The following is a 14,829-nucleotide window of genomic DNA, read 5'->3' as shown; positions in this document are numbered from 1 at the left end:
CTACCAAGGAACTATAACTGAAACTACTCTGACATTCACAGGCATGTAAACCCAGATGCACAAAAAACAATAGGCAGGTTCACTTATGGTAAAGATGGACGTTTGTCAAGGAAGCTATCGGCCTAGTACATAACTGACAACAACATGATCTGCTTTAAATTAAGAATTTTTATTGCTCGGTGGATAGAACGACAGGCCTGCGGACTGAAGGGTCCCAGGTTCAATCCTGGTCAAGGGCATGCGCCTTGGTTGCAGGCACATCCCCAGTAGGGGGTGTGCAGGAGGCGGCTGATGGGTGCTTCTCTCTTATCGATGTTTCTAACTCTCTCTTTAACCTCTCTGTAAAAAATTGATATCTTTTTAAAAGAATTGTTATGTTCACACCATCCTGTGTGGGTACTTTTGGTCTCTGAGTTTAGTGCAAACCCCCCCCCCCCCCCCCCCCCCCCCCCCCCCCCCGCCCTCATAGCTTGTCAATTGCAGTGTGTTACCCCTTTTCCATTCGTATGTACCATTTGCTGGAGTTTTATCCTCTTTAGCTAACCAAGTTGGCTTTTAAGGAGCTGAGTGATTGAGAGCTGTAAGACTGTGAATCCCACTACATTTTAAATATATATATTTTTATTGATTTCAGAGAAGAAGGGAGAAGGAGAGAGAGATAGAAACATCAATGGTGAGAGAGAATTATTGGCTGCTTCCTGCACGCCCCCCTGCTAGGGATGAGCCAGCAACCCTGGACATGTGCCCTTCACCAGAATTGAACCCGGGACCCTTAAGTCCGCAGGCTGACGCTCTATTCACTGAGCCAAACCGGTTAGGGTGGGTCTTATGACATTTGAAGGAAGGTGCAGGTGGCTAGCATTCTCCCCAGCTGCTAGAATCTGTGTAGAGGCAGGGCTGCAGTCCAGCTTCAGATTGAATAGGAAAGCTTCCTCATGCTTAACCTCGGTGTCAGTCAGGGTGTTTCCTACACAGAACAGCAGTCCCAAACTAGTTCCACTTTTAGCCGCGTTCCAGCAAAGTTCCTTAAAGAGAACTAAGAACTTGGCCCCGTCCCCACGTCCCCACGTCCCCACATCAATCCTTGGGGTTTGTCCAAATTTCTGCAACTCTAACCAGTAATCCTTTTACTTTTCTGATTGGTCGCACACAGCATTGGGGGGCGGGGCCCCCGGGCGTGTCTCACCGCGACGCGATGAGCTGTCACTGGCCGGTGAACCCGGCATTTACAAAGCTTTGGTGTCTCGGCTTAGGTCGCCAAGGGCGGGCCTCCTTCAGCCAGGATCTTCTTGTCCTTGGCATTGGCCAGACATGTCGTCAATCACGGAAGTTCCAGCTTATTGGTGCGAAAGTTTCCGAAGGTCCCGTCCCCACCACGCCGGTCCCCCAGCACCTACCTGAGCGGAGCGGGAGTTCTGAAGGCTGCGGTGAGGGCTGCAGGGACCAGGGAGGACCGCTGAGCGGCGGGCGGGGGAGGAGGGACCGTGGTCCTCCAGGCCCCCTCCTGTTTCCACACCGTCCGCGGGAGGGGAGCAGAGAGCAGCGGGCGGCCTGCGAGGAGGGCGAGGGCTCCCCGTCCCTTTGCGGTCCTTCGGAGAGGGGTTGCTGCAGGGATCCGAGAGGCTGGGTGCGGCTGTCTCTGGGCCCTAAGCTTTCCCACAGCCCCGACAGGTGGAGAGGGAGCGGCTTGGTGGCTGGGCAGAAAGGGCGTTTGTAGGCCTTCTCTCGGGGTGCAGCGCGCCCCTCGTGCCCTGTTGGACAGTTAGTTCTTGTGGTGTGAATGTGCCCAAGGGACATTGGTGTCGCCATCGCCTTCCTCCCGAGGTCTGGGCGCCTCTCCAAGAGGAGTAGGAAGAGACAAGGAGAAGCAGGGGGGAGAAGCTAGGAGGTGCTGGTTGGGAGAGGAAATGGAGCCTCACAGGATACTGAGAGGTACCTTCCTTGCCACAGCAAGCTTCTTAGTTTTTTCTTAACTGAGATTTGTTGGGGGGGGGGGGGAGGTTGTTGTTTATTGGGTTGGTTGTTGTTTTTGTTTGTTTGAAACAATGATGAATCTATTTTTTCGCCCAACAAGATTGCAAGTGATGCAATGCCCTGGACTAGCATGTACTTCCTATTTGGACCTTCTGTGAATGATGAAAGCATGCATTCTTTGGCTTAGCAGTTTATACCTCATTTATATACAGGTCTAGAGGCCTGGTGCATGAAATTCATGCACTGGGGGGAGGGTCCCCTCAGCCCACCCTTGGGGGATGTCCAACTGATGTCTCAGCCCCGTTCCCTGTGCAAAGCGGGCCTAAGCCGGCAGTCGGACATCCTTAGCGCTGCTGCGGAGACAGGAGAGGCTCCTGCCACTGCCACTGCGCTCCCCAGCCGTGAGCCTGAGTCAGGGCTTTTGGCTGAGCAGCACTTCCCCTATGGGAGCGCACTGACCACCAGGGAGGTCAGTGTGCGTCAGAGTAACTGGCTATTCTGCCATTCAGTCGATTTGCATATTAGCCTTTTATTATATAGGATAAGTGCTGTGCTCCTTTTCTCTGGTCGCAGCATAGAATGGCCTGTGTTGGACATTATCCATGAGGTTAAGCTACTGTAGGAAACCTTTGCTTTCAGAGGTAGGACTCTGGAATTGGGTGACCTCCCCTCTGAGGTCACTGAGGGCAGGATGCACAGGAGATTGGCTGTCCCTGTGGCCCCTTCCCAGGAGTAAAGCTTTCCTTTGGTTAGGAAAGTCGTACTATTTAGAATAAGGATGTTTGTTTTTTTTCTGATTGAAGAATCTGTTGGCTTCCAGGAACTTGGTTAGAGGCATGAACACAGTACTAGTTTCAGTTCTTTAATTAGCATATCAGGCTCACACTACAAATAGGCTGATTTGTTAAAAGACTGTAAGTTTCTGCAAAACCAGTCTGTCTTTACTATTGCCTTCCTTTATAGAATCTATCCTATATTCTACTGAAAAATGAAATATTGAACGTTTTCGCTGTTAGAAGTCAGTATAGTGATCACCTTTTGGAGGATAATGACTGGGAGGGGGCACAAAGAGTTCTAGGTCACTGGCAATCATCTTTTTTGATCTGGCTCATGACATTTCATTAAACTGTACAGTTATCATGAATGTTTATATCTGTATGTACATTATATTTCAATAAATAGTTCTAAAAATTGATGGACAATAAGGTGATAGTCAATATTGGATGCTATGGTATGGTCTCAACTCTTGCCTAGTTATTTTCACTGACTCCAGGGCAGTTTCACAATGCTGTACGTATTTCTGCACCTCTGAGAAACGTTAGGTTATTTTCTGGGTATTGATTTGGTCTGGTAGCCACAGGCAACTAAGTAAATTTCGAAGATATATTGATATTGAACCTACCTTAAGGACTTTGCTTCACATGTGTAAAATAAACTGGTTCTCTAAGTTCTCATTTCAAGAGAGTTTAGATATAACTATTGTGGCATTGCTTCCCCTCTTAAGGTGGGTAAAGCCTGCCAACAGAGTGGTGGCATTGAGACTGGGCGTCTACCTATCCCATTTAGATGCTGCAGTGGAAAAGACAAATTTCTGGTAAGGTATCAAAAAGCTTAATTGAGTTTTCCTTTGGGGGGGGCGGGGAAAGACATATTACTCTTTATTGGCAAAAGTGTACTTAAGATTATTTAAATTGAATTTAAAAAACAACTAAAAAGCTGGCCCTGGCCAGGTAGCTCAGTTAGATAGAGTGTTGTCCTGATATGGCAAAACTGTGGATTTGATCTCCAGTTAGAGCACATACAAGGATCAACCAATGGATGCATAGCTAAGTGGGATAACAAGTTGATGTCTCCCTGCCCCCCATCTCTGTAGTTGTCTCTCCTTAAATAAATAAATTAAAGAAAATAAACTAAGCAAAACAAACACATAAGCAGAACAGACTCATAGATACAGAAAGCATTTTGATGGTTGTCAGATGGGGGGGCGGTTGGGGTAATGGGTGAAAAGGTAAAAAAGGTGAAAGGATTAAGACATGCAAATGGTTGTTACAGAACAGTCGTGGATATGTAAAGTAGTTTAGATAATATATTCTAATAATTATGTATGGGGTCAGATGGGTACAATATTTATTGGGATGATCATTTAGTAAGTTACATAATGTCTAATCACTGAAACTAATCTATATATATAAAAGCCTAATATGTTAAGTCTAACCAAATGGTTGGTTGACTGGTCACTATGACCACCACGGGTCAGATACTTTGACAGGTATGTTAGCTTGCTGCTGGAGTCTGGCTAATTGGGACTGGGTGAGATTGGGGCTGGACACGCCCTAGAGTCGACCCACGGTCCCTCCAGCGGTCCCTCCCCAGCCACTGACCCCAATCAGCCCCAACCAGGACTGGGCGAGACAGCCCTGATTGGCCCCAATCACTGACCAGGTGAAGGGACACCACCCATACATGAATTCATGCACCGGGCCTCTAGTATAATATAATATTGTATGTCAACTGTAATTGAAAAATAAAAAATGATTTTAAAAAGCTTTACTAGGATCCTCCATTAATAGAGACTTGTATTTTATATATGTTTGCGCATCTCTGCAAAGAACAACTATTTGACTTGCCTTTCTTTTCATTCAGGTAACCAAATTCAATTACCATGGGGAATGTTTTTGAAAAACTGTATAAAAGTCTGTTTGGAAAAAAGGAGGTGCGGATTCTTATGTTGGGTTTGGATGGAGTAGGAAAAACCACCATGTTGTATAGACTGAAGCTGGGAAGGACTGTGGCTACTATCCCTACAATAGGTATGTTAACAGCCTGTGGCCACACCAAGTTACAGCTGAGTTTGTTAAACTGTTAGCATGCTGCTTACATTATCAAATATTTCTTTTCGAAAATCTTGTTTGTCCCAAGGACCTAAACTTTTTGATGCCAAAACCAGGTAATATATACTTAATAAATTGCTCCCCAACATCCACCAGTGCATTCCTAGATTTAGAGGGGAGTCATACAAACACATTTAGATTAAGCAAACTTAGCTTTAGCAGCTAGGCAAGAAAGTAAAAGATAATCATGATTAAAACAGCGAGGGCAGTGATGCCCTCTGTTCCTCTCTGTTAGCATGTCTCCCAGCCTCAGCCTGAGAGGGAAGCTGGAGATCTGCTGTTCCCTCCAGTCTGTCTTCCTTCCAGCTGGCCTTCCTCCGTGGAAGCATCTCTCCACTCCAAGTATGCTCCCGGTGTTTAAAGATGCAGTGTGATTATTTCTTCACTCTGGTTCAAGCCAACTGCTGGAGCTGGTGTCCAACTGGAGAATCTGATTTGTCCCAAAGCTGTAGACCAGCACTGCGTTTTGTGGGCTATTTCAGGGTTGTGCAAAGGCGGTTTTGATAGAACTTAATCTTTGCCACGAGAACTGCCTCTAGATCCAAATTCCTGAGTGAGAAGGGCTCTAAGAGGGAGGGAGGAAAGGAGTAGGAAGTCAGTCCCATTAACGGCTTCTGTTTGCTCTCAAGTACACCGTTAAGATCTTTTTGCTGCGAGAAAGGGGGAAAGTGGGAGGATGGAGGTTGGAGAGAATAAGGGAAGGTTTGGGACACGTTCATGCTGAATGGGAGAGCAAGCTGACTAACACATTCTGTTTTGTAAGTTATACATCTGTGACTAGCATGCTGCTTTGTAAATTAAAAGTCCACATGGTGAAGCTGGCCAAATGTCAGTTGAAATTATGTGGAATTGTTCCACCAGCAAAAGTCATCATTAGAATTTGTCTCCATCTTTTCAATTTAGGTTCCAATGTGGAGACGGTGGACTATAACAATATCAGCCTCACCATCTGGGATGTCAATAGCCATTGTAAACACAGACCCATGTGGAGACATTATTTCAAGAACACCAATGGTAAGGATGATCCAGTCCACAGGCTTGGAACTATTTATATTAAATGTATCTAAAGATGCATGCAGCCGAAACCAGTTTGGCTCAGTGATAGAGTGTCAGTCTGCGGACTGAAAGGTCCCAGGTTCGATTCCAGTTAAGGGCATGTACCTTGGCAGCTGGTCGATGTTTCTCTCTCATCGATGTTTCTCTCTATCCCTCTTTCTTCCTCTCTGTAAAAAATCAATAAAATATATTAAAAAAAAAGAAAAAGATCCATGCTTGAACCCAGCTGTGTGCTCAGTGCTTGCGTGTCAACCTATGAACCAGGAGGTCACGGTTTGATTCCTGGTCAGGGCACATGCCTGGGTTGTGGGCTTAATCCCCAGTAGGGGGCGTGCAGGAGGCAGTCAATCAGTGTTTCTCTTCTCTCTCACATTGATATTTCCATCTCTTTCCCTTCCTCTCTCTCTAAAATAAATAAAAAATTTGTTTTTTTTTTAAATGAGTGATTAAAAACCTTTTCTTTGTATACTTCTCTGTATATTTTGTGTAATCTGGTGAAGGGCTATGATATCTTCTGAATAAGATAGGTTAGTTGGTGTACAGTACACTTCCTAACTCTCCGGATTATATATCCTTCCAGAGGATTGCTTTCGGTGAAAAACACAGGTGAGCAAGGAGAAGCTGTAAGGGATATCAACAGCTGCCCTTTCCAGGTTCAGATCACTGACATGCTTGTGATGTCTCTCCAGGTCTGATTTTTGTGGTCGATAGCAATGACAGAGAACGGATCAGTGAGGCCCAAGAAGAACTAACCAAATTGTTAATGGAATATGAGCTCCTAGATGCAGTATTGTTGGTGTTTGCAAATAAACAGGTATGTTGTTGGCATTCTGAATACTGAAACTGAAACTTACTGCTAGTTGATCACTTAAAAATAATAGATATTTAAAGTAGATGTCTGCCTCTCTCTTTCCAGCCCCTACCATGACCTCTCCCTCCACCTCCTTTATAGCATCTGTCTTATATTCATTCATTCATTCATCCACTCAACACATATTCATTGAGCATCTAAGTTCCAGTCATTGTTTTATGTATTGGTGATAACATCAGTGAACAAGACAGACAAAAGTCTCTGTGTTTATGGAGTTTACATCCTAGTGGGAGAAGAGTCAGTGAATACATAATATGTAATGTGTCCAGTGGAAGTGTTGTGGGGGAAAGTAAAGCAGAATGGATATGGGGAAGGGCCAGAATGCCTCTCTGATAAGATGACATCTGAGCAGAGACCTGAAGTCCAGCAGGAAGGGAGCCCCAGGGTTCTAGGAACAGCAAGGCAGCCAGTGACACTAGAGCAGAGTTGGGAGTGGACCAGGGAGGGAATGATTAGATCTTACAGGGCTATCACTAAGGAGGAAATCTACATTAATAAAAGAGAAACATGAAAATTGACTGTCACTTTGCTATGCCCACCAGCCAATCAGGAGTGAGTATGCAAATAATGATGGTGGTGGCCTCACCCCCATCTCCTTCAGGCCTCTGAGCAGCATGAATGCAGGCAGGGAGTGGCCAGGCAGGGTGGAAAGCCTGCTATGAGGAGGAGGGGGGTTAGAGGGAGCTACAGGAGCGGTGCTCTGTCCAGAGGGAAGACTGAAGGTAGCGCAGAATGAAGGCCTGGGTTGTGAGTGCCGGAGGAAAACCGGTGCTGGCAGCTAGGGGAAGAAAGGCCTATTGCACGAATCTCTTTGTGCAATGGGCCTCTAGACTACACTAATAAAAGAGAAACATGCAAACTGACCATCACTCCACTATGCCCACCAGCCAATCAGGAGGGAATATGCAAATTAAAAGGACAAATAAGCAGCAGCTGCCCAGCTGCTCCAGGCACAGAGTAGCCGGGCGGGGCAGGACACCTGCTATGAGAGGGAGTGTGGGGGTGAGGGGGGGGCAAAGGGATCTACAGGAGCTGCAGTCCGGCCAGCCGCAGTGAAGACAAAGACTGCAGACTCCATAGTCTGAATCGAAGATGAAGATGGCAGACTCCAGCCGGAGCAAAGGCCTGGATCCCAGTTGCCGGAGGAAAACCAGTGCTGGAAGCCAAGGGAAGGAAGGCCTATTGCAGAAATCTCTTCATGCAACGGGCCTCTAGAGTAATATAAGCTGTAAAAGAGTGGGAGGAGGGCCCAGTGTAGAACAGAACTTGAAGCTGATTTAAGTGTGGGAAAGAAGGTAGAATCATGTGGAATGTACCAGCCTGAGATAACAACAGTTACCTTGGGATATGTTTCCTCCTACTCTGTCCTCCATGAATATATTCATCATATGATTGAAATCCTACTGTTTAGACAGTGTTGCATACTGTTTTGTCACTTTTGATTTATGGAAAGCATTTTCTCTTGTCATTCATCTCTTTGTAAACATGATTTTAAAGTTGATTTTAAAGGGCGAATGGATCATCATTTACTCAACCATGACCCTACTGTTAGGTTCGATGTCATTTCAGAATTTCACTAGTGAACATAGGGAGAGGGAGGGTGTAGGAAAGAAACAGATTTATCATTTTAATTATAAAAGCAGAATATGTTCATGGTATAAGTATGCAAACACTTCAAAATATCAAGCGAAGTGAAATTCTTAGTCCCATTCCTCAAGATAAATTGTTACATTTCTTACCTTTTTCCAAAGGTAGAACTTTCTATACCTATATAAGCAGTTAAATGATTATATTCACATTTAAATTGTGGAGATCATAGTCTGCATTCTGTTTGGCAACCTGCCTTTTTCAATTAGCATATCTTTGGCCAACCTTCCATATCAATAAAACAGATCTACCTTGTTCGTTAGTGCTAATTTATGCATATTTAGTTTGAGTTTGCTGTGTGCCAGACTCAGTTCTGTGCACTTGGGATACATCAGAGAAAGAGATAGAGTCCTGCCTTTGTGAGGCTTACATTCTCGTTAGGGGAGATGGACAAGAAAAAGCACACTAAGTAAGTAAATGTTATAATATATCATAGTAACATGTGCTCAGTGCTGTATTTAAAAAGATTAAGCAGGACTATTTGGAGAAGTCACGGGGGCTCAGGTCATGAAGGCCTACAGACTATCAGAAGGACACTGACCCCCAGAGAGACTGAGCTGTTGCAGGATTTTGATAGAATGACTTGATCTGATTTTAATTGACTGTTAAGAATAGACTTTAGGGGAGCAAGAGCAGAAGCAGGGAGACCAATAAAGAAGTTATGTACGTAATCCAAATGAGTCATGATGGTGGTGGGGTTAGGGTGTAGCTGTGAAGGTGGGGTGAGAAATGGTCAGATGCTGAATATATTTAGATGGTAGAGTCTGTAGGATTTCCTAATGTGGAGTGTGAGAGAGAAAGAAAAAAAAAATTAAGGATGATTTCAAGGTTTTGGGCCTGAGCAACTAGAAGGCTAGAGTTGCTATCAGCTGAGATAAGTCTGTAGGTTGGAGCAGATTTGGGGAGAAGAGCATGGGATATTTCATTATATGAATGCAACATTATAAACTGACTTTTAATATTCTCTTCTAAGGATGTTCCCAATGCTATGAGCATAGCGGAAATAACAGACAAGCTCGGCTTACAGTCCCTCTGCCGGAGAAACTGGCACATTCAGGCTGCTTGTGCCACCAGTGGAGACGGGCTTTACGAAGGCCTGGACTGGTTCTCCGGCCAGCTTAAGAGCCAGAAGTGACTGGAAGCAATCCATTCCTGTGCATCACGGCGGAATCAGCTGCTTGTGTGTGTGTGTGCCAGGAGCAAGTGTGGGTGTGTGGCTGGGAGTGGGCCAGCGTCCTCACACTGTGCCTTGTATCTGCTATAAGAAAATCGTGTCACATTTCAAGAAAAATCAGCGTTACATTTTGTACACTACCTCCTACTGCAGGAGCTTTGATGATCATTTCTACCATTGATGGAGGAATCCTGAGGGCTGTCGGGTACACAGGAGCCAGAGTGGTGGTCATGGTGGAAAGGAGAAGGGCTGCTGGCATGAGGACCACGTTCAGTTGTGAAGCCCTGGATCTGGCGTCTCTGGATACCCTGGGTCCTTTAAGACGTTAGAGTCTACGAAAAGGAAGGAACTGTCACTCTTTCTATCACTGCCAGAGCTAGATGCTCGCTATTCAGTGCTTTCAAGCAAAAGGCACTTGCTGACCACAGGTTTGAAGTTCAGAATTGAACTTTTCCTTTCAGCTGCATCCCAGCCCCAACTTCCTGGTATAACATACTTTATTTTAAGGAATCAGTGGTCTTTTTCACTAGAGTATCCAGACTACATAAACACTAGAAAATGATCCAGTTCCTTCCCTCATTTGCCTCCCCCCCCCGCCCCCCCCAAAAAAAATATGGAGACCATTTTGGGTAGTAACCAGCATGGGGCTAAAACTCTTTGCTGGGACCACAGCCGAGCGAAGGTTCTGGAAAAGAAAGCAAGGTGACAGTCATGTTTGTGTCCTTGCGTCACCCTCTCAGGTTTCAGGCTCCTGAGACTGATTCTCTCGCTTCTCTGTTCTGTGCTGAATGTTCTCGCTTTCAAAGCAGGAGGTTTGCTCCTGGGAATGCATCGTCACCCTGTACAGTATCTCAATCCAACTTCTGTTCCCAGAACTACACACCTGTGAGTTACGAGAGTTTGTGAGAGAATCAAGAGGTTAATTCAGAGGACAAAATTTCCCCCAACCCCTAGTGTTTATTGCCTGAGTTGGTGTGAAATTTTGCCCTCCTGGTAATGGCTAGCCTGTACCGCTGTCCATGGTACTGACTCCCTCTTCTGGGATGGTGGTATGTCTTACATGGAAACATGCTTTATGTTGTCAAAATGTTAATGAAAACGGCTTGGAGATGGGCTAAGTTCTCTCAATAGTCTCGAGCTCTTTTGCTCAGATATTTTGCTGGCCAAATTTGTACACGTTTCCACTACTTTACCTTTTAAAGTTCCTTTTTAAAAAAATCTATTGAAGTTACAGAGTTTTATTTTAACAAAGGTGAATTTTTAGAAAAGTAAACCTTGTTTTTGATAACAATGAAGTTGACATTACTGGTGTAGGTGTAATGTTTTTCTTTAAAATGTTGGCTTTAAAGACTGTTCATTGCAATATTGTCAGCTAAGTCCAGATTTGCTTGTTTAACCATGGAGTAATCCCTGAGAAATGTTTAGATTCTGTGCTTAAATTGGCCGGGACTGTGTCTTACGCTTGTGTATTTATGCTTAGTGCAGTGTACTTAGTACAGTGCTAGGCTTCACTGAACACTGTTGATTGGTTGAACAATAAAAAACTTGCTTTGGAAGAAAGAGAAGGCATCCATGTTCTTCTGAATGTCTTGAACGACTTTAAAATCCCTCCTTTTCTATCTCAGCTGACTTTCTATGGAAAGTTCACAGGGCACTTGTACAAAAGACAACCACAGGGGTACTGGCCCTGGCCTTTAGCAGTGCTCCTCACTGGTCCTTTCATGACACTTCCAGCTACAGTCTTTGTCTTTCAGTGATTTTGGTGAGTTGGGGTAAGTGGGGACACACTAGTGCAGTGGCTTTGAACAAACACTCAGGGCCCTGATAGCCATATTCACATCCCAGCTGTGCCCCTCACTAGCTGCTGGCCTCTGAGCCACAGTTTGCTTAACTGTGAAGTGGGGATAATACCTGTTTCATCGGGTTGTGGGGATTAAATGTCTCAGGCCTTTGTGTGCCTTGCTCTGGTGTTTCTCTGGGGCTATTCTGTGTAAACAGCAATGCTGGCCACAAACAGCCTTATTTATAGGAAAAGTGGGGTGGGGTGGGGGCTATGTTTAATCTCTCCTGCTCTGTTCACCTGATCCTGTTCACTGCTGTCCTATTCTAACCATGGTAAGTGCTAAGGCCAGCTGGGATGCATGTTTAGAAAAGCCCATTGCTGTGTCCCATCCTCACCTTTTTTTTCCTTTTTAAAATTCTGTGGTGTTTAGTATATTCACAAAGCTGTGCAATCACTATAACTAAATTTCAATTATTTTTTATCACCCCCAAAAGAAACCCATTCCTCTCTTCCCCGAGGTCCCCAGCAACCACTAGCCTACTCTCTGTTTCTATGTTCTGGGCAGGGGAGGGGTTTGGTGGGTGCTTTAGGAAGTGCTGAGGTGCTGTGGGTCTGACCACAGCACCAGCTCTGAGGCATCAGTCTTAGGTACAAAGGAGGCAGAGCCCCAGGGAAAAGCCTGCCCCATGGTTAGGCAGCCATGGAATTTATTACCTCAAGAGGGAAAGGAGGGTGACGAATAATACACTAATAATTTCTCAGGGACAACAGGTGTAAAGTGAGATGTATGGTCCCCTATTGAAATGGCCAGAGCTCTGAGTGTGGACTCAAAGTGTGAGGCTGAGATCAGAGCTCCACCCACCCACTCGCTGGTTTCAATTGGGCTACTGAACCTCTGACCCTTGATTTCCTCGCCTAGAAAGGAAGTTCCCAGGCTTACCAAGCATACAGCTCTGTGGATACCAAGAATATGGGATGATGGGGGCTCCATGCATCAATTCTATATATTGTAGATCATGTACTTTGATCTATTTTAAGTAATGCCTTATCGGGGCTGAGAATATTTGCATGTGACTTGCTCAGGACAGGAGGGTTTACATTCTTCCTGTAGAAGTAGGTCTCAAGTGAGGTAACAGACACCCTCTCGTGACCCGAGTCCTAGGTCCACAGGAAGCTGGTAGAAGTTGTCAAAATAGTACACAGAAAATGTGATGATATGCTTTGGAGATACTTTTTCTTTGAAAATTCTGATATTCTTTTCACCTTTTTTCAGTAGCAGCTTTAGTGAATTGTAACTCACATTCCACTTTAAAAGTGTACGCCGCAGTGGCTTTATTTATACTCAGAGATTTGTGCAACCATCACCGCAATCAACTTTTAGAACATTTTTATCACCCTGAAAATAAACCCTAGGCCCTTTAGCAGTCACTCCCAGTTTCTTTCACACACCCCAGCCCTAGGCAACCACTAACCACAGATCAATCTCCTTTCTGTCTCTGCGGATTTGGTGGGACGCTTTGAAAAAACTTTGCTTTTGCGCCACCTTGTGGTCTCTGAGGAGCAGTACACTAAGAACTTGTCTTTATTTTCATTCTTTTACTCCAACGCATAGCATGGGAAAGCCTCTGAGAGGATGCTGTGGACACGAAAGCACTGGATGGACCACACAAACATCGGATGGACCACTGATGTAGGTGACCCTCCAAAGTGTTCAATCTTTAGGCTGGCTACTAATGTGGCCAGAAAATAGATTGCCACTGGGTGGTGCTACTTACTACTCCATGCCACTCACCTACACACAGCCCGGCTGGGGTGGGCCATAGGGATTCCCAAGTGTAGGAGAATCCGTCATTTTGCCTGGACACCGGGAACGACTTAGGAAACAGGGACTACAGCAAAGGATACGCCTGGAAGAGAAAGGCAAAGGAGGTACCCAGAGCAGAGGACTTGTGAGTGCCAAAAATAAAACAGGCAGCAATAATCATATCCACAAAGCAGCCATTGTTACTATTGATTGAGCATCCTGGACACTGAACTAGGCACTTTACACACATCATCTCTAACCTTCACCCCTGGAAGGCATGTATATTACATCTGCTTTGCAAAAAAGGGGGAAACAAGGTTCAAGAAGGTAAAGTCACTTGCCAAGGGCCACGTGGCCATGATTCAAATGCAGGTCTGGGGCCCTGGGGCCCAGATCCTTCCAGCAAAGTTCTGCCTTGGACTCTGAGCTGAAAACCTGACCACAGGTCAACATCAGACATACCAGCCTGTCATTTCTGGAATCTACGTTCTCAAAGTTGGACACCATGTCCCCATCTCCAGTTCCCTCCCCGCTACCTCGCAGCTTCCTGATTTCTCAGGATATTTACCAGTAGGGGTTCCGAGGTCACATTGAGAAGTCCTTGGATATATTTAGTTGGAATCAGGAGAGCTGAGCTCATGTACAGCAGCAGGGTTCTCCTTGAGCACTGCCATCATCTGTCTTGGTTCCTCATTACCCCGTAATCATGTTTATTAACCGTTCCAAGTTGAAGATCATTCTCTTTAACAAAGGAAATGGAGGAAAATTAGAAAGAGAAGGCTGTAACTTTTTTTCAATTACTTATTGGCATAAGGTCACTTGCTTTGAACAAGCAGGTAAGACCTCACAGGATGCTCTCCTTTTAGCAGAATGAGCCTTTCTGACCATTTCTTGAGAGCCGAATTCCCTCACCACTCCTGGATCTCACCTCTGTCCCATCCTATGATTTATATTAAAAATTACAGACATAAAGTCATCTAGGACAGAAGACTTTACCTCTGGGTTCTCCATGTATAAAGAGGAAGGTTGGCAACTAGGCACATGTCCCTTCCCAGATGGGCTTCCAGCGGGATAATACTGCAATTAGCTCGGGACCGCAGAGCGATCCTCTTCTATTCTCGGAGGCTTAAGTTGGATGGGGAAAGGCTGCCCCTGGAATAAGGAAATTTGCTGTGAACTACTTCACACATGGCTCCTGGAGCCTCAACCGCCCACGAAAACCCGATCAGGTTGCTTCGTTCTGTGTCCACGACACTTTAACCTGTTAACTGGGGAGTTCCCTTTTTAATTACGCAACCTGTAATGGGCGCGTACTCTTTCACTAGGACGTGTCAGTACGTCACGCCCAGAGGACGTAATTTCATGTTATTATTATTTTTTATTTATACTTAATTAAAATAAATGATATATATATTTTTTCGCTTATTTATATATAAAGCACAAAGGAAAATACAAAATTACAAAAAAAATAGAAAAGAATACCAACAAAAAAAATGGTAACATCGAATTAAAAAATTATAAATTTCACAAACAATTATAAAGATTACAAAAAATATATACCGTCCCTCTCAGGGCGCAACATATATTTCCAGGACGTATTCATACGTCCTACCAGTTCTTGATATTGTT

General features: G+C 44.9%; 1 protein-coding gene across 3 annotated transcripts; it reads left to right on the top strand.

The window, feature by feature from the left end:
• Positions 1–1,271: 1,271 nt before the first annotated feature.
• LOC311610427 (ADP-ribosylation factor 2-like) lies at positions 1,272–11,331 on the top strand. Of its 3 annotated transcripts, none has more exons than XM_084861634.1 (6): positions 1,272–1,427; positions 3,479–3,568; positions 4,618–4,784; positions 5,769–5,879; positions 6,611–6,735; positions 9,413–11,331. In XM_084861634.1, the coding sequence occupies exons 3-6, from the start codon at positions 4,637–4,639 to the stop codon at positions 9,572–9,574; spliced, it is 546 nt and encodes a 181-aa protein (XP_084717760.1). In that variant the 5' UTR covers positions 1,272–1,427; positions 3,479–3,568; positions 4,618–4,636; the 3' UTR covers positions 9,575–11,331. The 3 variants fall into 3 exon arrangements, with proteins under 3 accessions (XP_084717760.1, XP_084717762.1, XP_084717761.1); XM_084861635.1 differs by lacking the exon at positions 1,272–1,427 and adding an exon at positions 2,837–2,888; XM_084861636.1 differs by lacking the exon at positions 3,479–3,568.
• The last annotated feature ends 3,498 nt before the right edge of the window (positions 11,332–14,829 follow it).

This window comes from Pipistrellus hanaki (assembly GCF_964339955.1).
Source record: "Pipistrellus hanaki genome assembly, chromosome: 16".
In the NCBI taxonomy this organism is placed as follows: domain Eukaryota; kingdom Metazoa; phylum Chordata; class Mammalia; order Chiroptera; family Vespertilionidae; genus Pipistrellus; species Pipistrellus hanaki.
This window is presented reverse-complemented; position numbering and strand designations above follow the sequence as displayed.

Coding starts and splice junctions, on each gene's coding strand:
- LOC311610427 (XM_084861636.1), top strand. CDS start 4,637: ATGGGGAATGTTTTTGAAAAACTGTATAAAAGTCTGTTTGGAAAAAAG. Junction 5,880..6,610: donor TTATTTCAAGAACACCAATG/GTAAGGATGATC, acceptor ATGTCTCTCCAG/GTCTGATTTTTGTGGTCGAT. Junction 6,736..9,412: donor TGGTGTTTGCAAATAAACAG/GTATGTTGTTGG, acceptor TTCTCTTCTAAG/GATGTTCCCAATGCTATGAG.